This window comes from Lasiosphaeria miniovina (assembly GCF_030549165.1).
Source record: "Lasiosphaeria miniovina strain SMH2392-1A chromosome Unknown B0T26scaffold_8, whole genome shotgun sequence".
Classification (NCBI taxonomy): domain Eukaryota; kingdom Fungi; phylum Ascomycota; class Sordariomycetes; order Sordariales; family Lasiosphaeriaceae; genus Lasiosphaeria; species Lasiosphaeria miniovina.
This window is the reverse complement of record NW_026848227.1, coordinates 3,664,190-3,688,428: the sequence shown is the minus strand read 5'-3', so window position 1 is coordinate 3,688,428 and position 24,239 is coordinate 3,664,190. Positions and strand designations below refer to the sequence as shown.

The 24,239-nt window shown below is 55.5% G+C and overlaps 7 protein-coding genes across 7 annotated transcripts; 4 read left to right on the top strand and 3 right to left on the bottom strand.

The window, feature by feature from the left end:
• Nucleotides 1-474: 474 nt before the first annotated feature.
• B0T26DRAFT_794513 (uncharacterized protein) lies at nt 475-3,155 on the bottom strand. Its single transcript, XM_060446892.1, has 6 exons — nt 2,802-3,155; nt 2,172-2,744; nt 1,685-2,081; nt 1,551-1,615; nt 1,364-1,496; nt 475-1,288 (listed from the first exon to the last, which is right to left on the bottom strand). The coding sequence occupies exons 1-6, from the start codon at nt 3,050-3,052 to the stop codon at nt 680-682; spliced, it is 2,028 nt and encodes a 675-aa protein (XP_060290812.1). The 5' UTR covers nt 3,053-3,155; the 3' UTR covers nt 475-679.
• Nucleotides 3,156-5,436: 2,281 nt separating this feature from the next.
• B0T26DRAFT_757447 (uncharacterized protein) lies at nt 5,437-7,177 on the top strand (the record flags this gene model as incomplete). Its single annotated transcript, XM_060446247.1, has 6 exons — nt 5,437-5,471; nt 5,576-5,621; nt 5,710-5,823; nt 6,528-6,584; nt 6,660-7,106; nt 7,145-7,177. 6 exons carry the CDS (start codon nt 5,437-5,439, stop codon nt 7,175-7,177), a joined length of 732 nt encoding a protein of 243 aa, XP_060290811.1.
• A 1,965-nt stretch (nt 7,178-9,142) lies between these two features.
• B0T26DRAFT_681569 (uncharacterized protein) lies at nt 9,143-14,144 on the bottom strand (the record flags this gene model as incomplete). Its single annotated transcript, XM_060440650.1, has 9 exons — nt 9,143-9,153; nt 9,215-12,094; nt 12,153-12,332; nt 12,399-12,458; nt 12,946-13,002; nt 13,167-13,274; nt 13,346-13,544; nt 13,633-13,995; nt 14,073-14,144. 9 exons carry the CDS (start codon nt 14,142-14,144, stop codon nt 9,143-9,145), a joined length of 3,930 nt encoding a protein of 1,309 aa, XP_060290810.1.
• Nucleotides 14,145-15,976: 1,832 nt separating this feature from the next.
• Nucleotides 15,977-17,421, bottom strand: B0T26DRAFT_518417 (uncharacterized protein). Its single transcript, XM_060435464.1, has one exon. It carries the CDS (start codon nt 17,259-17,261, stop codon nt 16,008-16,010), a length of 1,254 nt encoding a protein of 417 aa, XP_060290809.1. The 5' UTR covers nt 17,262-17,421; the 3' UTR covers nt 15,977-16,007.
• A 1,022-nt stretch (nt 17,422-18,443) lies between these two features.
• Nucleotides 18,444-19,401, top strand: B0T26DRAFT_733361 (uncharacterized protein). Its single transcript, XM_060443147.1, has one exon. It carries the CDS (start codon nt 18,601-18,603, stop codon nt 19,240-19,242), a length of 642 nt encoding a protein of 213 aa, XP_060290808.1. The 5' UTR covers nt 18,444-18,600; the 3' UTR covers nt 19,243-19,401.
• A 24-nt stretch (nt 19,402-19,425) lies between these two features.
• Nucleotides 19,426-20,769, top strand: B0T26DRAFT_733356 (uncharacterized protein). Its single transcript, XM_060443146.1, has 2 exons — nt 19,426-19,529; nt 19,614-20,769. The coding sequence occupies exons 1-2, from the start codon at nt 19,480-19,482 to the stop codon at nt 20,638-20,640; spliced, it is 1,077 nt and encodes a 358-aa protein (XP_060290807.1). The 5' UTR covers nt 19,426-19,479; the 3' UTR covers nt 20,641-20,769.
• A 1,752-nt stretch (nt 20,770-22,521) lies between these two features.
• Nucleotides 22,522-23,913, top strand: B0T26DRAFT_658924 (uncharacterized protein; the record flags this gene model as incomplete). The annotated part of the gene is made up of 2 exons (XM_060438913.1): nt 22,522-23,400; nt 23,521-23,913. 2 exons carry the CDS (start codon nt 22,522-22,524, stop codon nt 23,911-23,913), a joined length of 1,272 nt encoding a protein of 423 aa, XP_060290806.1.
• Nucleotides 23,914-24,239: the final 326 nt, after the last annotated feature.

Here is a 24,239-nt window from a genome sequence, read left to right as displayed (position 1 = left end):
CTGTCAGTCCTGGGTGCTAGGACGGCAGTCTTTCGGGTGCTTCCCCGGCTTGTTCCGAATCCGACTCTGAGATCCGAGTTGGGCGATCCGCAGTCCCCGATCGCCACTCGTGCCAAGTCTCCGCAACCTGACTTTTGATTTGGTCCAGGCCAGAATAATGAGCTATGGCTTGGAGGCAAGACGACAGCTTTTTGCCCTGGTCTGTCGACAGGCGCAAATAATACGCGACGGCAAAGACAAGCGCAACTGCAGTCCAGGCTGTGCTCGCCGAGACGGGGATATGGCGAGTTATTGTGCTAGCTACGAGTTCTAGCATCATTTGACCGATTGCCCCATATAATGCGCATAGGCCGAAAACAATCCTGATAATCACGTCGTTTTTCTTTCCAGATTTGTTGCTGTCTAGGATTAGGAGCTAGGAGTGAGGATAATTAGACTCTGGGGTCCTTTGGTGTTCATGCGGTTCCGGTACTCACCGCCGACGTGAACGTTTTGAAAATGTTTGTTTGCTTGGCGAGGGTCTCTCCGAGGATGCGGAGCTCACGGATGTCGTTCTCGATGTTCTTGACCATGACGCTCGTCCGGCCCGTGGCACGTGTGTTTGGATCGACGTCAAAGTAGCACAGGTCGCTCCCCTGAAATCTCTCCCAGGATGTTATCGTCCCGGACAGCCCTTGCATCAGCTCTTCAAGAAGCTGAATGACTTGGTGGGATATCCTCTGGACTTTGCCCCAGTCGGCATCCATGGCGTTGCTGGTCTGCTCGAGTTAGCGATTCGGCGCATGTCGAAGGCTGGCCCGAAAGTCCAAAGCTTGACACTAACATATGGCTTGATAGTTCTCAGCAAACTGTGTCCAACGTTGAGCCACTCATCTTTCGCATCGTTGACGCAAGACTCCATTACTCGCAGGAAATACTCCCTGGCGGTCCGGATTGGGGAATCCGAGGCGTATCGACCTCCGGTCAATGGATCCGTGTTGATTTCGCCCTCGGCAGGTTCGTAAAAGCTGAGGTCGTGCTTGCTTTCTCCGCCATCGTGGTATGTATCGAAGAAGCCGTACGCTGTCCAGAATCGGTTATCCATTCCTGTGACCATGCAAGATGTTTGCACCTCGTAAATGTAGATGTCAGGCCCCACGGCCGACCCGTACAGGTAGCTGACGTTTTTGCCATTCCTCAACGGCCGCTTGTCCGCCCCGAGCCTGTCATCGAATGAGCGAATACCATTTGCCCTCCAAGCAAAGCATGTTAGGTGGAATGAGAGCTGAAACGATTGAAATCCAGACGACTACCGCGCAACAATGTATCAGCCGATTAAAAATATAAGTGCAGCGTGGATATGAACCGGTATCGAGTAACCTACTTTGAGCTTCACGCCCATTCCCTGTTGAAAGGTAATGTGCTTGTAAACAAAATCTCTCAAAAAAGGAACCTGATTGCTGGGTGCTGCGGCAGCAATTGCCAGAGTGCACCAGGGGTCGAGGTTTGTGATATACCTGGAGGAGGTTAGAACGTGAAGCGGCCAAGGTTACGCCCTAATTAGCGCTTACAGCACACGTCTTCTCGGAGACGTTCTCTGAACCCTCTCAGGCGTTTTTGTTGAATGGGAGGATATCTTTACAGTGGTCAGTAAGGATTACAGCGTCAGGGAGGTCAAGGTTGGGGTCTAGTGTGGAATGCTTACCTCTTTCCGCAACAGCACATCGAGAAGCTGTTGCCGGCCCAGAAACAGTATCTTGGCCTCTGATTCTTCCTCCTGTGACCTTTCATCCAGAATTGCCACCAGCTGAGATGACAATTCCCCTTTGCCCTCTATCAGTTTTTCGAAGATCGCAGGCGAGCAGAATCTCTGGATCTCGTCACAGATATACCTTTGCGATGGCTCTCCCACGTCCTCGGTGAATGCCTTCAGGATCTTCTCGGCTTTGGTACTGGTTGAGTCGGTTTGCAAACCGCTTATTTCGAGGCAGTAGTTGCCGAGCTCCGTCGAGTAGACTGCCCATCGGTCGGAGTTGAAGATTTCCGGCCAAAAGTGCCGTTTTGATTTTTGTTTTGGGTAGTGATTTGAAGATCCAGGGAGCCTTAATTCAGGTTCATATTTAGATTAGATACGTCAACTGTCAGTGTTCTCCGAATTCGGGGGTGGGGGGTCCCGAGACATTAATACTCACTTGCTCTCATCCCCTGGCTGCGACGAGCCAATCATATTCGAACTCTCTGCCACTCTTGGGGAATCTAAGACGGGGTTTAAAAGAATGAAAGGTTGCTGCTCTTGGTTGAATCTTGAGGGCAGAAGAGGAGTGAGTATTATTGTGCGTGGTTGTTTGGAGAGAAAGCAGTATATTGGTGTTCTCCGGCGTTGTGTTTCGAAAATCGGCTGTCCCGTTTGTCGGTCCATCTGGACCATCGAGTAGCTGTTGTCGGTAAAGCAGACCCGGGGCATCCATGCTTGTAGCCGGTTGATGATTTTCCTGTGGAGTCCAACCACAGAGAGCCACTCTTGCGTATGGGCGGCTCGTGCAAGCTCGTGTACTAGTGAGCTGGTGAAAGAGTGGCTCCCTACCTCGGCTGCAATTGACTCAAAGCCACACGCTGCAAGAGTCTCGACGGCTCCTTTTCCAGCGGACGGTTCACCAGCTTGAATGGCGTGGCAGCAGTCATACAGTAATAACACATCGCAGTCCACTTCGGCAAGCAGAGAATGGATGACAGATGATGGCACAGTTGGCGATTCTCGATGTCGTCTGATCTTCATGTCAGCTGTCTGCCAACTCAACAACGGAAAGACGGCGGCATTTCACCTTGCTGTCCACACAGGACTCCCGCCAGCCTGCTCGTTAGGTCGCGCGTGACCTGCGTAGTATAGAATGATGAGATTTCCTTCTTTGCCGAAATTGTCAATGAGAGTGGCGATTTTTCTGGACAACTCAATGGCTGGCCGTCGGGAAGGTATTTTCCAAGTCTTCGTATCATAGTGATACAAGGCACCAAATATTGACATGAGGGGTTTGATTTCGGCATCGACGCCTAGGTCGTCATCCTCCCAGCTCATTCCGAGCACCTTGACGGTCCTGCAACCTTTAGTATATCACCTTTACCATCGTCTCTGCAAGTAGAACCGTAGATCGTAGTACCAAGATAGGTTTGAGTAAGACATGGAACTTATCTGTGCATGTTCGGCGTGGTGCTGGTTGAATAGGTCGTATCAATTCGCAATATCGTTTGAACACACGATTGAAAGAACGGGCCAACAGAGAGACCAACAATGGTGGTAAAATGGAAAAGGGAGTTTGAAATCAAGCGCCTCTTCTTTGGCGGGTAGGTAAAAGAATAATAAGCACAATTTCTAGCTATTGAAGAGGTGTAAATGTTCGGCATGAGATAAATTCGTTCAGCGCCGTATTATGAAAATGGAGGCCTTGGGCCCCTAAAATCCCCGACAAATCGCTTCGCCAGACAGCGTGGTATAGGTCGCTACGGCACCATTGAAGACTCGGTACCCTCGATACCCATGGGTGCAGCCTCACCTGCATCCCCAGAGACCGAATCGCGGCTTGCATCCAATGATCGGGATGTGTTACGATTACACACAAAGTTACCAGGGAGCGTGCTTCCTGTATATGTGCTGCCGCATGCATTCGATGATGCGTAAAAGGATCTTTGCAGATCGAGCGTCGTTTCTGCGACCGAGGGCGTGCCGACGTGGCAACTTGTCAACGGCAGTTGCAAGTACTAGTGACGCGCGCCGTAGGCCCGCAGCTCCCTGATAAGGACCCGGAGCAGCTACCATTGGGGCAGGCGCAAAGGGTGGGGAGCAGCAGCCTCAGCCTTCGGGGGAAAGCGCGGCAATCCAAGGCAGGACATTCCATGCCTACCTTGCATAAGAGGTGATTGGAACTGGCTTACCAGGGAAAGTAAGGCTGGAGGCTTCACCGCAGCTTTGTCGAAACTCGAAGGCTCCCAATGATTTTTGCCTTATTAAGGTGCCTACCTAGGGTGCTTATCCGTCCGGGTCGCGCCCTCCCTTGTCTGCACCTACCACGTACACCACAAAAAAACGAAAACAAAGGGAACGATGGACTTGAGCACCTTGAGTGGTGTATCAGAATCTGGCCCAGGTCGTGAGTCACTACACGGGCCTGTGGAGTTCAACGCGGCAACCGAGAAATTCCAGGTCAAAGCTCCTCCATTAAGACATGGTCCTGCAGTCTGCGATTTCGAGCCCTCGATGCTTTTTTGGATAAGTCATTCAAAAGGCCGGAAGGGTTAGGGTTGTGCTCTCGGCTGAAAGGAGGGGTAAATCAGCGGTTCCGAGTGCCGACATCCCCAGGCCAAAATGTCCGCACACTCGCTCTTCAGCAGAGAAACTCGCAGAAACCAGCGCTCGAAGCAAAGAGAATCCTCTCCACATTCTACAACATGCCTTTTTTGTCAAATTCCCCATCGAAGTTGGCCAGAAATCGTTTACGCCGGTATCCGAACCCTTTCCCAACAAGCTTCCGATCAACCCGACAACGGTCAGGGACGGTGGTGTTTCGGTCCCAGTCGTCGCAATCTGCTCCTCGGAGGCCCCTAGTAAGTCGTTACGGACTGTGCGCACAAAGATAAAGTGTTTTCGTTAACACAGGGCAGGACTCACGAAGGAACAGACGCCAAATTTGGAGGTGTTGTAATTGCGGGTATGTCGTCCTGGGACCGAGCGAAAACCTGTATTGCGGCTATTGCGAGCATTCGCGATGCCGGGATTGCCAGATAGAATGGTTGCAGATTTCAAACCAAAGCGCTTCGGAATGTCATCTACGACCTGTCCGATGACTCCTTCACTGAAGTCCTTCGACATCCGATACCCTATCTAAACGACGAGAAGTCACCACCAATCCAGATGGCTGGAAAAAGGAATCATGGGCATCAAGTATGGTATGTGAATGGCAAATCATGGGCGGGCATGAGCATTAATTGTATTTTTCTTGTTTCAATGACTTTTAACTCCCTGGCGGAGAGATTTAGAAGGCCCATAATATGTACGTCGTGTGACCGAATAGTTCGGCTCCTATATACTCTCTCCTTTTAGTTACCCTCCTCGACCGTCGCCATCATCTTCGGTCCCTCTTTGACTTGGATGCCGACTACGACCTGTACGGTTTTGATGATAGTTACCCCTTCGAGGATGCGCTGGAAGAACCCTTCGATCCGGACGCTGACCTCGCCGTGTTTGGGCAGCAGGGCAACGAGGACGCAGATCAGATGTCTTGACCAATGATCGCGATATGTCGGTAGGCATCCCGAACCACAAACGCCTCGGTAACTGCTAGTGACAAGCCAGCCATGGGACACATTTGTCCTTTGCGAGTTGACTTGATAACGTCGACTCTCGCATCGCTGTATCTGGCCCACACGCTGATATTTAATTACCCCAACACCACACAGGGGGGCGGAATGGTCGACACAAAGGCGTCGATCGTGACAGCCGCGTAAGCGAGAAGCCGTTCCCTAATGCTCGAGATTTGCCATGAGGGTTGGAACGCATCCCCGCTTTCCCTTCTTCTCAAGTATATGGACTGACTACCAACACCAGCCGCAGCGCGAGCGCTCACCTCGGCGCGAAACGACGGGCCAACCCGGTATATCGCGGCTCGACAAATCCACCGTGTTTGGCGAACAGACATTATCTAACCATTAATTACCTACGTAACGCGATGTCTGACCTAGCACGGCACGAGACTCAGCGAGACTCAGCCACGACCAACCCAAGTGAGCCGGTCGGTCATGCCGCTCTACGACGACGTGTCGGCACGCTCGTGGACACTGCGCAAGCCTCTCAGGGTACGCTGCATGGTGGCGCCGGAATAGTGCTGCAGGTGTCTGCAAAATTACTAGGGTTGTGAAGCTTGGGGGCCTAGAACGGAGAATCTGCGCCGGATGCGAGGGCGTGTGTGTGGGGGTGGGGTTTTCGCCGCATAAATTTTTCGCTACCTACCGTCTGATAGCCAGAGTGCTCTGTTGCGGTCTGGGCCCTGCGAGGAGGCGCTTGGCACTAAGCCGAAATCCCGCAAAGTCGCTGCTGGTGGCTTGTGCTGAAACCTCAGAGCCTTGCCCTTTTCTCGTTCCGACGGAGTAGATTCTCGACTTTCCACAAATGGAAGTTGAAGCCTCGAGAATTGTGAGGAAGGCCGGTGTAGTAATTAACCCATGTCAACAATGTCTGGCTATAACTGTTCATTCTCATCGCGGAGGCGAGCGCTCGAGCCATACGCTGATGTGGCTGGCCCAGGAGTAAGTAGCATCGCAATCCTACAAGTCGCCTGGGACGCGCGTGCTGACTTGGACCTCAGGTTCTTACCGGTTACTTGGGGACAGCATGGATATGCGTTGTCCTCGTTCTCATCCATTATTTCTTAATATTCGATCCAAGCCAGGATCCACTTGAACTTCCAGCTGCCGGTAATAGCAACCACCGTTTGGTCGCCAATCCAATTGATGCCCTGTTTAAGACCATGGTCGAGATGGTTTTCTCACCCACTAGACAGCCGCCAGCACTCCAGTGGATGAGGAGGAACCCCAAGCTCCAGGCCGCATTCGATAAAGTTAGCATCGGTTTCCCCTTAATATCTATGCCCGCTCGCTCTCAACGGTTGGTGTCGTCATACTGACACTCTCAGGCGATCTTGGCTATGTGCGATATCCAGATAGTCACTGGTCTCGGCATTCTCGTCAGTGGATACGCGGACCTGAGACACGGCATCTCAGCTTACCACTTCCTCCTGGTAGTATTGGTTGCCTGGTTCTCTAATCTTACTCATATCGCCGGTCTCACCGTTTTACGCCGATATCTGCACCGGAAGCCGTTCGAAAAGTGGATTCGGCTATCCTTAATGATGATCCTGTCCGTGATGCTTCTCACGGCGATGGGCCCCACCATGTTCTTCAACTGGCCTGCGTGGCAAGGATCAGCGGGTCTCCCTGGCTCATACGCAATCTGCTTCTTCAGCCCTCAACGAGCAATCGAGTGGCACTACGCCGTCGCCGACGTGGGACTCGAGGCATCGTCCAGTTTCCAGTCCGTTCTCATATCGATGCTGCTCCTCGTGTTCAGCCTCGGCAGCCGGGTAATAAAGCTTCAGTCATCGCTATCAAACGCCGTCAGGAGAGCAAGAAGAGCCCTGAGGAACAAATATAAGACCCATATTCGACGTATATATGTGATACAACCTTCCCGGGAGCTCCGTATTAGACAACTGGGGATAAGGAAATTGACATTCTCCATACAAATGACAGCCATGCTCATATTAAGGATCTACGCCGACTTGCTCGTCTCGAATTTGTCAGACGTAAGGCTTCCATCTCTTCCCTATTTCCCATCCCCACGCATCAGTCAGGGATGAAATTTATCAGTCAGGGATGAAATTTATCAGTCAGGGATGAAATTTATCAGTCAGGGATGAAATTGAGATTCAAGCTAATAGCCTATAAGACATACTGGTTACTTGTATCCGCAATATGGGGAACGATAAAGCTATTACTCGCAAAGCAGTCTGTCGTTATTGACGAGGACAGCTGGGCGTTTGGTCAGATTCTTCCGGTTTGTCTTCTCGTCGCCTCGCTCCTCCCGACTGCTGGGATCGTCTCGGAACTTTGGCGGGCTACTGGAACATCTGATTCGGAACCCGATGCTCGTCCAGGCAACCTATCTACAGGCAATAATCCTCCTGGTGCCCGCCATTCTCCAGAACCAGCGCCCTCCCAGTTCGAGGGGCCACATGACGAGTTGGATCAGGGGGACGTGCCCCCTGAAACTCTCGAAATCCGGCGCCTTGTACGTAACAACCTCGATCGCGACTACTACCATCACGGGACATGCTTTTTACAGCCGGCCGCGGCGCTGATATGTCTGCAAATCCTGGCCGTGACAGTTTCTATTTTCACCGACCTAGTCATCTACCCAAGCGAGATCGCCACTAACGTTCTCCTATTTTATTCCAATTTTATTTTCTTAGTCTCTCCCGGTGCTTGTTTGTTTTATATTCATGCTTGCATATATACTGAACTGTCAATCTCGAACTTGAGACCCTGGCACAGACGGGCGTCGTGGGCCTTTATGCTTGCTCTCTTTGGACTCTACACCCTCTCTCTAGTGGAGAGCCGTGCGTGGGCTGAATCGTGATACCTTTAACGCCAATCTGCCGGTAGATGCAGTGATATATGGATTTTCGTGCATCATTCTCGTGCCGGCAGCTGGTACCTACATTCTTCTGCGGTTGCTTTAAAACCCCGTCTCTATACGTACCGTTGACCCTAGACACCTAGACAGGCAGTGACTACGTATCTATTATAAAGTCCAGATATGCTATAATTTGTAATGACGTAGCGGCTGTATCGGAGTGCAAGTGTCGAGTCATCTCAACCGCGACAGCACCTACATCCTACTCCGCGGAAAAACGCGTGTCATCATCTTATTAGCACCTATACCCTGCTTCTTCCAGAGAGTTCGGTAGATATTTGATTAAAGCAGGTCTAGAGAACTATTCGTGCATCTTATATTATATGTCGTCTGCTTTAATAATGCTTTGCTCAAGGAGGGACTTCCATAGTTAGATTTGCTTTAAAAGTGGTATGGCTTGTACCCACCAACCCGCATATATTAAAAGGTTAACGCCGGCATGTGCCGCTCATAGTAGAAAGTCAAGCAATTGAAAGCCACTGATCCGGCACTTACATCTTATAACAAAATGCACGAAGAAGGGGCCGTTCGAGCGAACATGACAGCACCCCCGTCACACAGACCGACACGCGCGAGTGGGTGCGTTCAACCGTGTTTGCTTGCTGCCTGCCGATAATTAAGACAAACTGTATAAGTGTATTGGACACGAAGAGCTGAAATTCACTTGGCTTAGACTAACCAAGTACCGTTTCCAGCTTTCAAAGTTGCATTGATCTCACGCAACCACTGCGCACAGCCAAGAAGCAAAATATCCGTAAGGCTACGGCCATATGTACCATTTTGTTTTTTGTTTTCCGCTATTCTTTAAAGGTCCAGGGATCTGTAATCCATGTTCTTGTGGGGAGAGCCGCCGAGCGGTAGTTATACCACGGTAATAAGTAGTAGACGACGGCTCCTAATCGCTTGGTTAATCTTCGATATAATTCAATTACTCCCTGCTTCTCACGTTACTTAATCAGCCAAACGGAAAAATCTGCAGATCTCACAAACCCTTACCTGGCACCGCTGGTTCCACTCCCTCGGGCGGCTTCATCCACGTAGTGTCAGCGGCTGGGCTGCCCGACCACAGCCACAGATCCTCCGGACACGACCACGCGACTTGTTCTGCCGTCATCAGCTCGTTGACCTCGTCGAACCGGCGGTTCCTCACCAGAGTCAAAGCCCTCTCGGCAAGCCGGAGAAGGCGCGGCGGGTCTGGTTCCAGATCGCCGTCGTCGCCGTCGCCGCCGCTAACACGGCGCGGCCGCTCGCAGTCTTGCGGGTCCCCCGTCGCCGTACTCGGCGGCCAGACCAGCGCCAACGCCCGTCCCGCTACGGCCGTGAGCACGCGCGGAGCGAGCGGCCTTGCATCGTCGCTGCTCCCGGGCTTGCTGCCGGCGACATCTCCCTGCTGCGCAGCAGCAATAACGACGAGGTGCGACGTCTCGCGGCGGTCGACGAGGATGTGGTTGAAGATGGCCTCGGCCTGGTGCGCGTCGCCATCGCCGCCGCGCGCGCGTAGCATGCCCGCCAGGTCCAGAGCCACCCACAGCAGCGCGCGGTTGTACTGGCCGCGGTCGGCGCCGATGAGCACGCCCTGCAGCGCGCCGATGGCCGCGTCCCGCCGCCCGCCGTCCCACTGCAGCAGCTCGCGCACGTGCTCCACCTGGCACGTCCGGTTGAACGGCAGCCCCCCCGCGTCGGCGGCTGCGTCGTCCAGCTCGGCGAGGAGGTCGGCCGCCTTGGTCGTGTCGCCAAAGTCGCGGTACGCCACCAGCAGCTCGATGGCGAAGTCGAGCGCCCACACGCTGGCCAGGCCGACCCACAGCCGGCGCACGCGCAGCGCGTCCCCCAGGTTGCCGACGGCGGCGGGGTTGCGCTGCTTGCGCTGGACCACGCCGACGGAGAAGCGCGCCGACGCGGCGAACAGGTCGTCGGCGCCGTAGCCCTCGGTGCGCTTCTGCACGATGGCGGCTAGGATCTCGAGCGCCTCGTCTAGCCGGCCGAGCTCGATCAGCGGGTAGCAGTACCACATGCGCGCGCTGAGGTACTCCTTGTCGTTTTGGGTATAGAACTTGAGGAAGCCCGTCGCCGCGCGGGCCTGCGTCTCCAGCGACTCGCGGAACCGCGTCAGGTACAGTTCCGTCTCGCCCAGCGCCAGCAGCGTGCGGTACAGCTCCCTGCTGCGCGTGCCGTAGTTCTCGTCTTCGATGGCGACGATGGTCTTGAACTCGGCGTAGGCCTCCTCGTAGCGGCCGTCAAAGGTGAGCGAGAGCGTGAAGTCGGTCCGCGCCTGCAGGCTCAGCGGATGGTTGGTGCCTAGGACTGCGATGAGTCCGTCCTTGGCGAGCCTGCGGATTTCTGCAGCGTCGTCGTTGGCGCCCTTGTCGACGTAGTACCGCCCGAGCCGCATCAGCGCGAGCCACTGTAGCACCTTGTCTTCGGCCTCGGCGTCTCGGTAAGACTCGCTCAGCGCCGTGTACGGCCGTGAGAAGTAGCCGTCGAGGCTGAGCAGGGCCTGGTCCTCCGCCGACAGGCCCGCGGCCCAGGTCTGCAGGGTCCTCCCGGCAGCGAACGCCCGCGAGGCGCTGCCGGCGCAGTCAAACGACCACTCGCTCCAGTATGCGAACTGGGGCTGGTGGAGGAAGCTGGCGGCGGCGCGCAGCAGCTCGTCGTCGGGGTCATCGACGGCAACGAGGTGGAAGTCCCAGTGCCGCGCGGCGTATCCCCACGACAGCCCGGCCGCGGGGTCGGGCGCGCGGTTCGCCTGCAGCGCCTTGCCAAAGTTGCGGTGCAGCAGCTGGCCGATGCGGCCCCTGGACGCGTACTCGGGGTCGAGCAGGCACCGCAGGCACTGCAGCGCGAGGCTCCGGTGGGACTCGGCGGCCGGGAACAGGACCGTGTCGGTGCCGTCGGTGAAGAGCTGCCGCGACTGGTCCGTCAGAAACTCGCGCGTAGACGGGTGGTAGAGGTGCACGCGCCCCTCTGAGACCGACACCAGGGGCTTGCAGTGGTCCATTACCGCCTTCTCGACGTTGTAGGAGCCAAGCGACAGGGCTCGCCCCAGCTCCGACAGCAATAGCGGCTCGCGGGCTTCGCAGACGAGGAGCAAGATCCTGCGGCGCAGTTCGACAAACCTCTGCCTGGCATCTGGCGTCTTGGCGCCCCTCGCGACGGCATCCTGCAGCATCTTGTCGTAGGTGGACGAGAGGGTTGGCGGGCAGCCGCGCAGTCTGTCTACGAACTCGGACTCGGCACACGGCTCCGACAGGTACAGGAGGAGCATCCGCACCCACAGAAACGAGCCCTTGGCGTCGAGGCGGATTCGCTCCGTGACCCTGTCTCGGAACTCGGGCGGTATGCCGAGGCTGTCGAACCTGGCGGCCGCGAAGAGCTCAATGTCTGGCGCCAAGAGCTGCTCGGTTAGGACGAGTTGCACACACGACGGCGCGAAGGCCTCGAGCCCGAGCTGCGGCCGCGAGAATACCGCCACTTGGACGTGTGGCAAGCGAGAGAGAGCTTTCAGGCTCTCTAAGAATTTCTGCACCGGCAACCTGTCGTCGAAGTGGTGCTGGTCGAGGCCGTCGACGAAGACAAACAGGGGCGTCGTTCGCAAAAGGGCCAGGGCGCTCGTCGTGAGACGCCACAATTCGGCAAAACGGCACGAGTCTGGCCCCTGAGTGTTGATGCTTGCGATACTTTGGAGCCGGCTGAGGATGGGCTTGAGCGCGTCGCTGCTTTGGAGCTCGGGACGTCGGAGGACTTGGGACAGGAGTGATGCCGCTAGCATCGAGGGCCCGCGTCGGCTCGAGAACTCGTAATGTGCGACCAGCGGCGAGTCAGGGCGGCCTCGCAGCTTGTTTGTCAAGCTGAGCGCAAGCACGGACTTGCCAGAGCCTAGGCCCGGTATTTTAGAACTAGAGGGGAGGTGTAGACGAGCACGGGGTGAATGTACCTAGCTGACCCTGTACGAGCAGAAATAGATCCTCGCTTGAACTATCGAGCCAGGTTGATAACACTCGGTGGGATTCCACCCATTGTTGTGTCCCTGTTACCGGGTCATCCGCCTGTAGGGCAATGTGCTCGGCCGTCGATTGCTGCAGCCACTGTTGGATTTCATCGAGGACGCGTGGTGCTGGAACCGTATCAGCGGGCGGTGAGGAAACCTAGGAGCCTCGAATAAACGTGGACCAATACCCACCAATCACGTCTTTCTTGAGGTATCCCATTATGATTTCTCTCATTGCCTCCCGAGACTCGTCTATCCCACGTCAAGATAGTTAGGTTGCTGGCTACCCAATTCTCTTGCCGTACTATGTGAAGCAATGGAGGCCTAAAACAGAGTACGGCCATCAAATGGTACGTTGGGCACCGGAGGGGAATGTACGTGTCATTGTTTGGGAATTGGACGGGGCTGTGTTATTGTTTGGGAATTGGACAGGGCTTGTACTGACCTAATAGGGTAGACCTATAGAGGCCCCCTCTGGTTTTGTTCGCTGTTGTCGAGGGGGGGTTGGTCAACGTCAGCGGTGATCGGCGACTCTGTGACACGATTAAGACAGGATTCGCAAACGTGTTATGCAAATGGTTGACAGGCCGGCTTTTTTAGGCCGGCCTTTTTGAAAGCCGCTGCAAGTAAAAGAGGCGAGGAACAACCACATCCGACCTTGGAGGAAGGAGTTCCAGTGGATCACAGCAGCGACACCCTTGCATCCAAGCACGTGCGAGGCACAACAATGCGCACTCACCTTCTAGCGCGGCGATTGCGTCCATTATGTCCTTTTTGCTGCTGCTCGTATTGGCGTCTGCTCGTGTCGTTGTTAGTTGTGAGCGACCAAACACGCGGATACTGTGCGTTCAAGGGGGGCGGAAAGCGTACACATTCGACTGTAAACTGAGGCGGGTGCACATGCAGAGTCAGTTTGGTTGTCTATCCGTCGGCGAGCTGCAGCTTTGGCGGGACACAAACACTCTGTCTGGACCTCCATATCCAATGCCTTTCCGGCTTTCTTTAAGTGGTTCAGGTTAGACTGCAGCTCGTCTCTCTTGGACCGCATGACCGACTCGCCGAGCCGTTCTGTGTTGTCGGTAGGCACTGTATCAGGGTTACCTGCGCGAGGCGATGGCGAGGTGAAGGAAATGACTTACTCCAGGCACTTGATCCGAGGTGGTCCTTGGCCAGCACCAGAAAGTCGAGAATGCGGACATACAAATCGACCACGGCCGCCTCGACTCCCTTGTGCGTGGGGAAGATGGCCGCGGCGTTGTCCCAGCGAGCAAGTTGGTCGACTACCTCGCGGATGCCCTCTCCGGCAATTCTAGAGGCTTCCTCCTTGTCAACTACCGTCTAACAGGCAATAGGCCATTCGACGATCTTAGTCAGCAGATGCCGTCTTATGGAGGCGAGTGGGTAATTAGAGGCGGGGGGTACTGACCTCGAGAAGAACACGGATTGCTCCCCACACGACGGCAGAGACGGTGGGTTGCTGCTGGATAAATATGTCAATCGCCTTGGAGTGGCGGCGGATCTGGTCGACAATCTGATAGTAGAGATTGGCGAGGTGGCCCTTGCTAGCCCGTGATGTGGTAAATTTGTTGGAGGCATCGACTGCGCTGTTTACAAGGTCTTGGGCAGTGATTGGACGCCCCGCTGGCTGGTTCCTGCCACCAAGCGCGATGAAGTTACGATGAGCTTTTGTTTCCTTGCCGGGAACCCTGCTGCTCACCGGCAGCCGACTATTGTATTTCTGGTTGAAGGTCAGTCCGGGCGCCTCGGGTGAGAACCGCTCCCCACATAGCTAGGGTAGATGCAGGAGGCTGCTGCTCTTTTCAGGTAGGGGATCCAAATAGGGCATTCTCCCGGGGCTTTTCCTACCTCGACAGCGGACCCCCACCACTGAGCCTGGAGGTCCCGCACAGCACCACCGTCACGAGACTCGCTCTCCATTTCCCGCCTCCTCTTCGCTTTCTTGTCTTACACGATGCAGATCGAAGGTGGTCGTTGGCCGGCCCCGGCTCTATAAGAGGGTGATCGGCACCCGCTCGCTCTAATTAATTAATTAATTACTTCACAGACAACTCTCTCCGAGCCCCTTTCCAAGTTGCAGCCAGAAGCAAAAGAGCTGTCGCTCCATCTCGTATCGCTGCCCAACTCAGTACCAGGGCGCTCACTTTCAACCCTCCACCAAGGGTGTACCACTTGCCGCCTAATGCTGCACGCACTGGCTGGCTGGCGGCTTTCGACACACATTTCTCTCTGCGCAGAACGGTCGAGCGCCAACATCTGCATAACCGGGCGATGTGATGGTGGTGGTCAGACACGCCTGCCTGGAACCAAGCCATGCTTTGATGCAGCCAGACGAAAAAGGATTCGGCGCTACATTGGCCTCAAAAAAATTCATAGGGCCGCAATACACTGATACATTGGCATGGAGGGGGCCGCCGCAGGCAACACTATCCCGAATCCAATGTGAGGCTGGCGCATACCGGGCGGCGGCACACTCGTGGACCAGTCGTGTCCATTTAGCAGGAAATGTGGCAAGGCTCTGGGCTTCTAGCAATCACGATGGCCCTTGTAGACCACCATCCAAGCACTGACGAATCGTCTGTGCTACAGCCGACGCTGTGTTACGTGATGTGTCATAAAGACCTTACACTTTCGGCATGGTCTAGTACTGAGTAGGGAGCCCAGGCAGCGCCCGCACAGGCCAGCTAATTAGACCGCCTTTTCACGGGTCAACACTGGTCCCTGGACCTGCTGGTGCAGGCCTTTTTCTTCCTCACAACACAACACAATACACCTGGAATAACCTCTTTTTTGACTGCTTTTGCATGTTTTTGGCTCCTAAGAATATGCACCCGTGCCACGCACCACTTATTCTTGGATTCGCTCAAATACACCAACCTCAACAATGGGGCAGAGTCCCCGGTATTGGCCCCCGAAATACGGAATAACCTAGGTACCTACTAGGTATTAACGTACAGTACGTTAATCCCCGGGCATTGATCGCAAAGGAGGCCACGGATAGAGAATCTTAAACGCGGTTTTCGAGGCACTGTCGGTTGATCATTTACCCTGGAAAGGTGTACAGTTCATTACAAATACGGATGATCAATTCATAAGCGCTGATACAGGGTTGTACGGGGAACTCACCCAATCCGTCTGCCCAATTAGTCTGAGAGATGAGAGGTGCAGAAGATGGTGGTGTGATGTTGCTCCTTTCCCCTCATTCGGTAATCGAGCGAAACCCCCCACATCATGAACAGTTGCCCCGAGCCTCTGCATGATTGCGCCTTTTCTTCTTTTTTGCGCGAGGCTCGGAGGATTCCAACTTGAGCCTCAATCTCACCGAGGCTCCCGTGGACATGGTGTGACAATCCAGTTTTTGGGGGCGGGGCTGGCCAACTGACGAGAGAAATGTTTAGGGGAGGGGGGTGGGACGGGGGGGGGGGGGGGGGGAGATTACCTACAGCTACAGGGAAAAGGAGAAAGGATTGCCAGCTGTAAGAATTTGATGCTAAAATAGATAACCGCGTATGCAGGACAGGCACAAGAAAAAGAGACAGGAAATTGGCCAACAAATGGTTAGAAGTCATAATGGAACAATAGGTAAAAGACAGAGAGGAAAAAGCAAGAAAGAAACAAACAAACAAACAAACAAACAAACAAACAAAGAAAGAAAGAAAGAAAGAAAGAAAGAAAGAAAGAAAGAAAGAAAGAAACAATATGGAAATAATAAAAAGAAGTGAGAAAATACATAACATGGCCCCATGATTTCGATGCCCGCCCGTGCTGCACAATCCTCGATCCTCAACGCCGACGTCGCTGCTTTTTTGTGCTTTTCTGTGACGTGCCCTCGTCCGGCCCGCCGCCGTAATACGCAAATGTCGATGGCTCGGCGCCCTGGCCCGAGACATTCTCCTGCGCGTGCCCGCCGTCTCTGTAACCCGCGTAGTACTCCGGGTAATAGGCGGAACTGCTGGCTCCCGGGTGGCTCCCATAGTAGTGGCTGGGCGGCTGCTGGAACTCGTCCTCCGGCCCGCCACCGTGATGAGCCTGGCCCGAAACATGTCCCTGTGCGTGCGTGCCGTCTCCGTAGTCCGTGTAATGAGATGCGTAATACGTGTGAGGGGGGCTGGACATGTGATCGGCCGTATCACTGGCTCCGGGGTGGCTCCCGTAGTAGTACTGGCTCGCTGGTTGATGGGGCTCGCCCTGCTGCTGGGCATCTTCCGGGTGCATTGCGTCGTGAGGCTGGCTGGCGTGTTCAGTGCGAACGGCCTCGTCCTCGTGGCTGAACATGGCCGGCTGGCCTGCGAGTGTTGTAGATATGTCGGCCCCGCTCGTCTCGGCAGAGCTTGCCGCGTAGGTGGTAGACGATGAAGGGGGTTCAATGTCGCGCGGTGTCTCTGTGAATGCGGATGACGAGGCGGCCTCGCCGTCCTGAACCGTTTGCGCCGGGTATGTGGACGGCTCGACGTAGCTGTCGTGGACTGCTTGGCTTGGGTATGTGGACGGCCCGAAATAGCTGTCGTGGACCGCTTGGCCTGGGTATGTGGACGGCTCGAAGTAGCTGTCGTGGACTGCTTGGCCTGGGTATGTGGACGGCTCGAAGTAGCTGTCGTGTACTTCTTGCCCTGGGTATGTGGACGACTCCAAGTAGCTGTCTCGGCCAGGTCTGTCGTCGGCTGCTGTATCGCCAATGTCAAGTGAGTTCATCTGGTCCTCCAATGTTCTGCTGCTGTGGTCGGCTTGCGCTCTTTGCCCCCCGGTTGCTCTCGTGCCCGCAATGCTCTGAGACCGTTGGCTGTGGCTGACAGGGCACGAACTCTCCGATTCTTGATTCTGCTCACAGACCAACTTTTGCTCTACCTCGCTGCACGATACCCATTCTCCATGCTTTCTGCAAAAGTAGCCCCATTTCCCGCCACATTTCAGGCCTCTCCAGTGTTGGTACTCTGCACTCCACCGCGCGTGGTCCTTTGATTTGGCATCCTCGGGTTCCGGGCGAGGCAAATATTTCAGGTCTGGCCATTTCTGGCGAATGTTTTCAGAGTTGAACATGCCACATCCAATCTGGTTATTCCCACACTGGCGGCCTAATGAGCAAGTGTTGCAGGTGGTGAGCTGTAATTAGAGGGGGGCATGGAAAACCTCGACATACGTTGAACTCGGTGTAGGGGTCACAGTGGTCCTTTTTCCCCGACTTCGATCCCTTCTTGTTCCCGTGCCGGGATTGCTGGGACCGCGACATTCTGTTGTATTAGGTTTACGTAGGCTGTAGAGACTACACAGGTCTCGAGTCGGTGGCAGAACAAAGCCACGCGGGCGTATTAGCGCAGGCAGATTTGATGCGGCTATCGTGTCAAGCCCGCCCGCCCAGTGCCTCGACTTGGAATTTGCTGGTAAATGTGTGAATTTAGGCTCTCTTCATTGGGAAGACGGCAGGTATTGCGTGGGGAAGGCAGATGGTGTGCAGCAGCGGGGTTGCTTCCTTCCTCGTCCGTCTTGTTGCTCGCTTCGGCTGCATCCCTCGTGTTTTTTAAGGCCAGCCCAGGAGCACGCACGCCGGTATTAAGTACCTGGTACTGCACCCCCCTGTAAGGTTAGAGTCGCGTACTTCGAGGTGGTGTGCGCGGTGCCTAACCCACTGGACCGCCAGCCCAAGACGCCATTCTAGGGGCCACAAGCTGTCAGGGAGATACGGCGAGGCCGTGGCCGCTCTGCCGGCAAGTATCCATGTGTTTTGTTTTGTTTTGTCCCATCCAATCAATCACATCACAGCGGAAGCGCTGCAGACTCGAAGCCATGCCGAAATACAACCCGTCTCAGGCGAAGCCGGCACAAGGTTGACCGATACTCTAGCATCAGTACTACCAAGACAAGGCAGACGCTGACACCTTTTGTCCTTTATCATGCTTGTCTACGCCGTCAGCTAGGCGTCAAGGGCTGGAGATAGGGCTTTGTGATACCAACGGTATGTGATACCAACGGTACGGTTGTCAGGTGGCTGAAAGTCTTGCTGCAGTGCCAAAGATGCAAAGACGAAAGGCAAAGACGCAAACCGCAAGAGGGCAGGATCCTGCCACGCCAGCGATACAAAAATGCGCCTAAGGGTTAGGGCTAATTAGATAGTTGCATGACGTATCACGTCAGAATCGTCCAATCCATTGGATGGCAATTTTCCCCCAGAAAGCCCCAGTGACTTCTGCCTAGGTTGCCTTTTTCCTCTTCGCTAATTGGAGGGCCTACGTAGCCGAACTCCGGGAGATGTCAGGTGGGTACCGCACTAGTCCAGCACTATGAGTGGGCGCCCTGACTTCTCTTGAGTCTGGGTGTAACTCGAGTTCAAGCTTATTAGTAAGGCTCTGCAAGTCGGAACTATGGCATCAGACGGCAGCCAATGTGGGTCTTGGATAGCGACGCAGGCACAGCCCCGGGATTCGGGGCGAGCGCGCCCGTGCTGAGCGGATTCGGCGAATGCACCTCACCAGACTCCGGGCTCGCAAGCTCCAAGCCTGTCGTTTTCTCCGCCTGTTCCCAGAGAAGAGCATCTGCAGCTTTTCGCCCAGCACAACCTTCCTATTCTTTTCTTTTCGCTCCTCTCTCTCCCAATCAACAAGACAGCCCCGATCTAAATTCGCATTTAGATCCTAGAATGGATCAACACGAAGAATCACCCGCCGCAGGCGCACCACCGACACCGCCACCGCCCACCACAGACCCAGAAAAATGCCGGAAATTATCTCCGTGGGTCCCAATGGTATCCATGGCTTGGGTCTGTTTCTTTGGCGTCTTCGTCCAGGCGCCGTTTGTGCGCATCTACGGCAGCGTCCTCTGCTGCGAGCACGTCCGCGGCCGCGACTGTCTCTTCGGCAGCCTCGAGGACGAGAGCAGGTGCAGACACGTCCCGGCCGTGCAGGCCCGGCTGGTGGAGATCAGCGCCGGGCTGGTGTTCTGGGGGGGTTTCGGTCTCATCAGCGCCCTCTTCTGGGTTCCCGTGTGGAAAAGGTATCGTAATTACCTACCAGCCATCCTCCCATAAAACCCCACAGGCTCGGCCCCGGTGCGAACGGTGCTTAGGATGTGCAGTTTTGACTCTCGGCGTCTCTAAACTAGGGTGGGCGTGCAAAAGGGTCTCTTCTGGGCTCGCTTCTCGTCCGTTCTTGGGGAAGTCGTGCAGGCCGCGATTGCCTTCACCAACGGGAGGATCCCTCTCGGTGTCATTGTCTGGTTGTCTCCGCTCGTTTCATCCTTGTCCGGCGGCGGAGGCATCACTTTCATGGTCCTGACGACAACCGCGGCTGCAGGCCAAACAAGCCCAGGCAGCAGGTAATCAATTAGAACCTGACCGTGTATTTTTTTCTTCTTCTTTTCTGGCCTTCTTCGCTCCTGTCTCTGACAATCGCGCTTCAGTAGATCGAATGCGATATTCCTACTTGACGCGTTATTGCCCAGCTTGGCTGGAATCTCGGCGAATATGATTGTTGGGTGGTGTATGGCGACCTTGGGCCCGTGGAAATGCCTCTGGCTTGGCCTTGTATTCACCATACTCGGCACTCTACTCCTTCTGCCCCAGGCCTGGCAGTCAAAACACGGCTCTCCCAACACGCAAATGTGCATTTGCGCTGCCGCCATCGACGTGTTCAAGTCTGGTTACAGTCTTTTAATTTCCATCTTCCAGCTCGAGGCCCACTGCACACTCGTTCCTCACAACCGACGACGCCTTGCTATTTTTGTGCTGCTGCCTTCACTCTTCTCCAACGCAATGTCTTTTTCCATCTCTACGCTGAGCAGGTTGTATATTCCCCCACGATTCGATCTGTCCGTCGGCGACGCCAGTCGCATTCTCGGCTGGGCCGAGATTCCAACATTCGTCATTATTTTCATCACCACCCTCTCCACCATGCTCAAGGCAGTGCCCCGAAGGGCATCGCCAGCTCTCTCAGCAGGTGAAAGCGGCGCGGACGTGAAACGCGATATCGTCAAGGTCGCTCTTTGCCTCTTGGCCGGTCTCATCGGCAGTGTCCTCCTGGCCTCCGCCACTACAGTCACCATGTTCGCGGCGGGCCTCGTAGCCGTGTTTCCGTCAGTCTGGTACACGTGCTTCACGCGATCGATTCTTACGACAATCGGCAAAGCCGAATCAGCGACCATGGACTTGCTTTTGCTAGACCAAGTGCTCGAGGCGTTTGGCAGGGTGGTGTTTGTCAAAGTAATCGAGTACCTCTTCCACCGTGGGTTAAAATACGGGTGGCCGCTGAGCTCGCCGTACTGGGGAGTTTCAATCATGTGCTTGTTGGCATTGTGTTTCACTATCTGGGCTCGATTTGCTCTTGGAGACCAGGCGGCGGAGGAGGGTCCCGTGGATGAGTCTGGGACGAGCAACGATACAGACCCAACCGAATCGTCTCCGCTGATTGTGCCGGATCGAGAGGATTGAAACCCGTAGGGTGTGTGCATAGCATATGTATATTACTTTGTCTACTCTGAGAGTGACTTACACATGTTGGAGTTATCACCAAAAGTGAAATGGCTTACACCCACCACCACCACGCACACACTAAATGACCACTATCAACCATCTACCACGGCCCAGTAAAATGTCAAGCAATTGCACGGTACCTGAAGAGGGCATATGTGAACCTCTTTACCTACAAGTTTGGATACCAGCTGGTAGGATATACGATACCTAACAATTAGGGTTTAGGGGCCGGGCGACAAGGGCTTATTTACACCCGGCCCCCACCACCAGCTTCCTGCTCACGACCCCTTCTCCTTTCCCTTTCCGTCTTTCCCCGCACTCGAACTCTCCACGTCTGCATCTCTACGTCTGCATCTCCACGTCTGCATCTCCACCCCCCCTCTTTCCCACCCCGCCGCCCTCGCCGGCGCACCGTCCTGATCCGTATGAGGACATGCTCTGGTGCAGTGATATCATCTGCTCAACGAAATGCGCCGTAAGAGAAAGGTGTACCCGAAAAACACAGGAAGACGAGAACCTACTTGAGTTGTTTCGGCATGGGATAAATGAAGAGCAGAAGATGAAGAGGCAAAATCGGACATCCGAGATGCTCATAGAGGGGTCATTGGAGGCGGATCAATGCACTTGTCCTTGTGTTTGTGGCCATCGCAAAGTGAGGGCTTCTACATTCGTACTAGAGGGTAGGTAAAAGGCTTCTTTCCATTGCGCAACGGGCTTTGAGCAGTTTGTTCACCACACTAGCAATTGAGCCCATCTGGCCAAGGCTCACCAGGGCAGCCAGGGCTCTAAACCAAGGGCGTTCACAACTCTGGGCAACTATCTACAGCTTTACTACTGCCACACCTGCAAATAACTTCACCCGCACATCGTTCCAAAATTTTAAGTTATTAGAAATCTGCTCTACGAATACTATTTCCTCCATCTCCTCCAGCTCTTCACAAGTATATCGTAAAAAACTCAAGTAATATTTATGTTAGCTATGTAAAGACTAAGGTGAGATGGCTTTTAATTAGTTACCCATCACCACGCACACACTTAATAAGATGAGCATAGTTAAGTATTTGCCAAGGTGCAGCAAAAAGTGAAGGAGTGAGCTATTGATTCCCCAGTGAACCGGTCTGAGCTCTGATTGCTCACTTCGCCCAGTGTGCTAATTGGTTGCACATTTGGCTTGGTAATATCGTATTTGCTTTAATCGTGTTGTCGGTTTTCCCTTGCTGCGAGCCATGGTTCAAGTAACACGAATGGAAACCAGAGAACTTAGTGTAGATGCAAAGGTGTGAAGGAGGATTCCTTGTCCCAACTCGGCAAAGCACTACGAACAACCAAATCCTACGTAAGCGACGCTCGCACTCGCACACATCATCCGATGCAGTGTGGGGGCCCCATAAACAGGATCCACCCTCTACGCAGGGAATCACACGTTCGTTAGTGCGTATCGCAAGCAGTGTGCATGCTTGCCAGGTACCCCGTTCCTAGGTTGGACCCAGCACAGCGCAGCGCAGCGGAAGCGGATCTCGGATTCGTCGTATCGAATACGCTGGTCGGGACTGGGTCAGCTGACGCGCGTTGATCCGTTCAGGATCGAAAGAGCTTCAAGTCGCTCGCATGATAAAACGCTACGTCAAGGTGGTAATTAATGCAACCAGTTTCGCCTCCGCGTCTTGCGAAACCACACGCCCAATAAATTCGCCACCTGCACTCCCGTTTCCGTACCACGTCTCCAGGTCTACACGTGTACATATAACGGTCTCCCCGCAGTCCGCCAGTGACAGGCTTATCTTGACCGCATCCGCAAATCCAGGCTAGTCTGAGTTGACTCACAACACCCAGAACGAGATGGACACCACCGCCGCGCCCCCTGCGATCCAGGTCATCGACAAATCAGACCACACGGACCAGCGCGTGGTGGCGCTCTCTGACCATGTAGCGGCGCCGCTGACGGCGGCCGGCTCGGTGCGCGTGCGCAGCCGGCTGCTCGCCCTCACGACCAACAACTTCACGTACGCGATGCTGGGCAGCATCCCGCCGCTGTCGTGGCACTACGTGTGGAAGATGCCTGCGGCGCTGCCGGCGCCGTTCAACAACACGGAAAAGTACTGCCGCATCTCGGCGTGGGGGTACGGCGAGGTAGTCGAGAGCACCGTGGCCGGGCTGCCGGCTGGCACGCAGCTGTACGGGTACTGGCCGCTGGGCACGGCCGCCGAAGACATGCGCGTCGAGCCCGGGCCTGCCGCGGGCATGTGGCACGACACCAGCGAGCACCGCAGTCGGCTGATCCCCATCTACAACCGCTACACGGTGGCGGCGGCGGGCGCCACGCGCGGCAGCAAGGGCTGGGACGCGCTCATGCAGCCGCAATTCGAGACGGCGTACATGCTCAACCGCTTCGCCCTGTCGTGGGACGCCGCCGCGTCGCCGCCCATCCACCCGCTCGGCGGCAACCCCGCGCCGGGCCTGATTCCGGACCCCGCGTGGACGGCCGAGGACGCCGACGTCGCGGGCGCGCTGGTCGTGCTGCTCGCGCCGTCGGGCAAGACGGGGCTGGCGCTCGCGCACCAGCTGCGGCACGGGCGGCCGGCGGCGGCGCGCCCGCGCAAGGTCGTGGCCGTGGGCTCGGAGCGGTCGCGTGCGTTCACCGTTGAGACGGGCTTCTTCGACGACGTGGTGCTGTACGACGACGTGGCCGACGCTGCGGTGCTGGAGCGGCTTACGGGGGTTGTGGAGGATGCTGGCGGCGACGATTCGGTATTGGCTGCGCAGGCGGCGGGTGCGGGCGCGGGCGCGGGCGCGGGCGCGGGCGCGGGCCAGCCGACGGCGGCGGCGAGCGCGAGGAAGAAGACCGTGCTGGTCAACTTTGGCGCGCGTGGCGATGCGGGCGAGAAATGGATGGAGGCGTTACGCGCTCGCTGCGAGCGGCTGCAGGTCGTGGTGGTCGGCTCGGAGCCCGTGGCCAAGGCGCGCAGGGTGCTGAGCTTGCTGACGCAGGAGGAGGGCAGCGGCGTCGTGCAGACCAATGCCGGCGGGCTGCGCGAGAAAGCCATTGCCTTGTTGAGCGCTGCTGTGTACCTCCCGCAGCAGACCGCCGCGTGGGAGGGGTTCAAGGCCGAAGGCGCTGTTCCAGGACTGCGTTTGGAATGGGGACAGGGTCTCGACGCTCTCAGCCACAGCTGGGATCGTCTGGCCAAGGGAGAGTATGGGCCAGAGGTTGGGTTGGTGTATGAGGTGTAGAAAGTGGAGCGTTGGTTCGATTTCAATGTCAAGTATTCCATAATCGTCGCCGAGGCGCAAATTGGTTTTGGGATCCTAAACCACTGGCTACATTGCTGCAGTCTAAGCCACACAGACACTCGCCACGGTACGTGACTTCTTCAGGCGTTCACAAATGAGGCGAGACATTCTCTGACCGTTTTTCAACCGACAGCCTGATCATGCAATCGTTTAGACTTACCAGTAGTGCTTTGCCATCCCCTGCAGCTGCGCAGAGAGTAGTGTCAAGGTCAAGCGCAAGGGCGGAGTAGTGGCCCGAATCTTCCCAATCCCGGGCACTTGCCTCC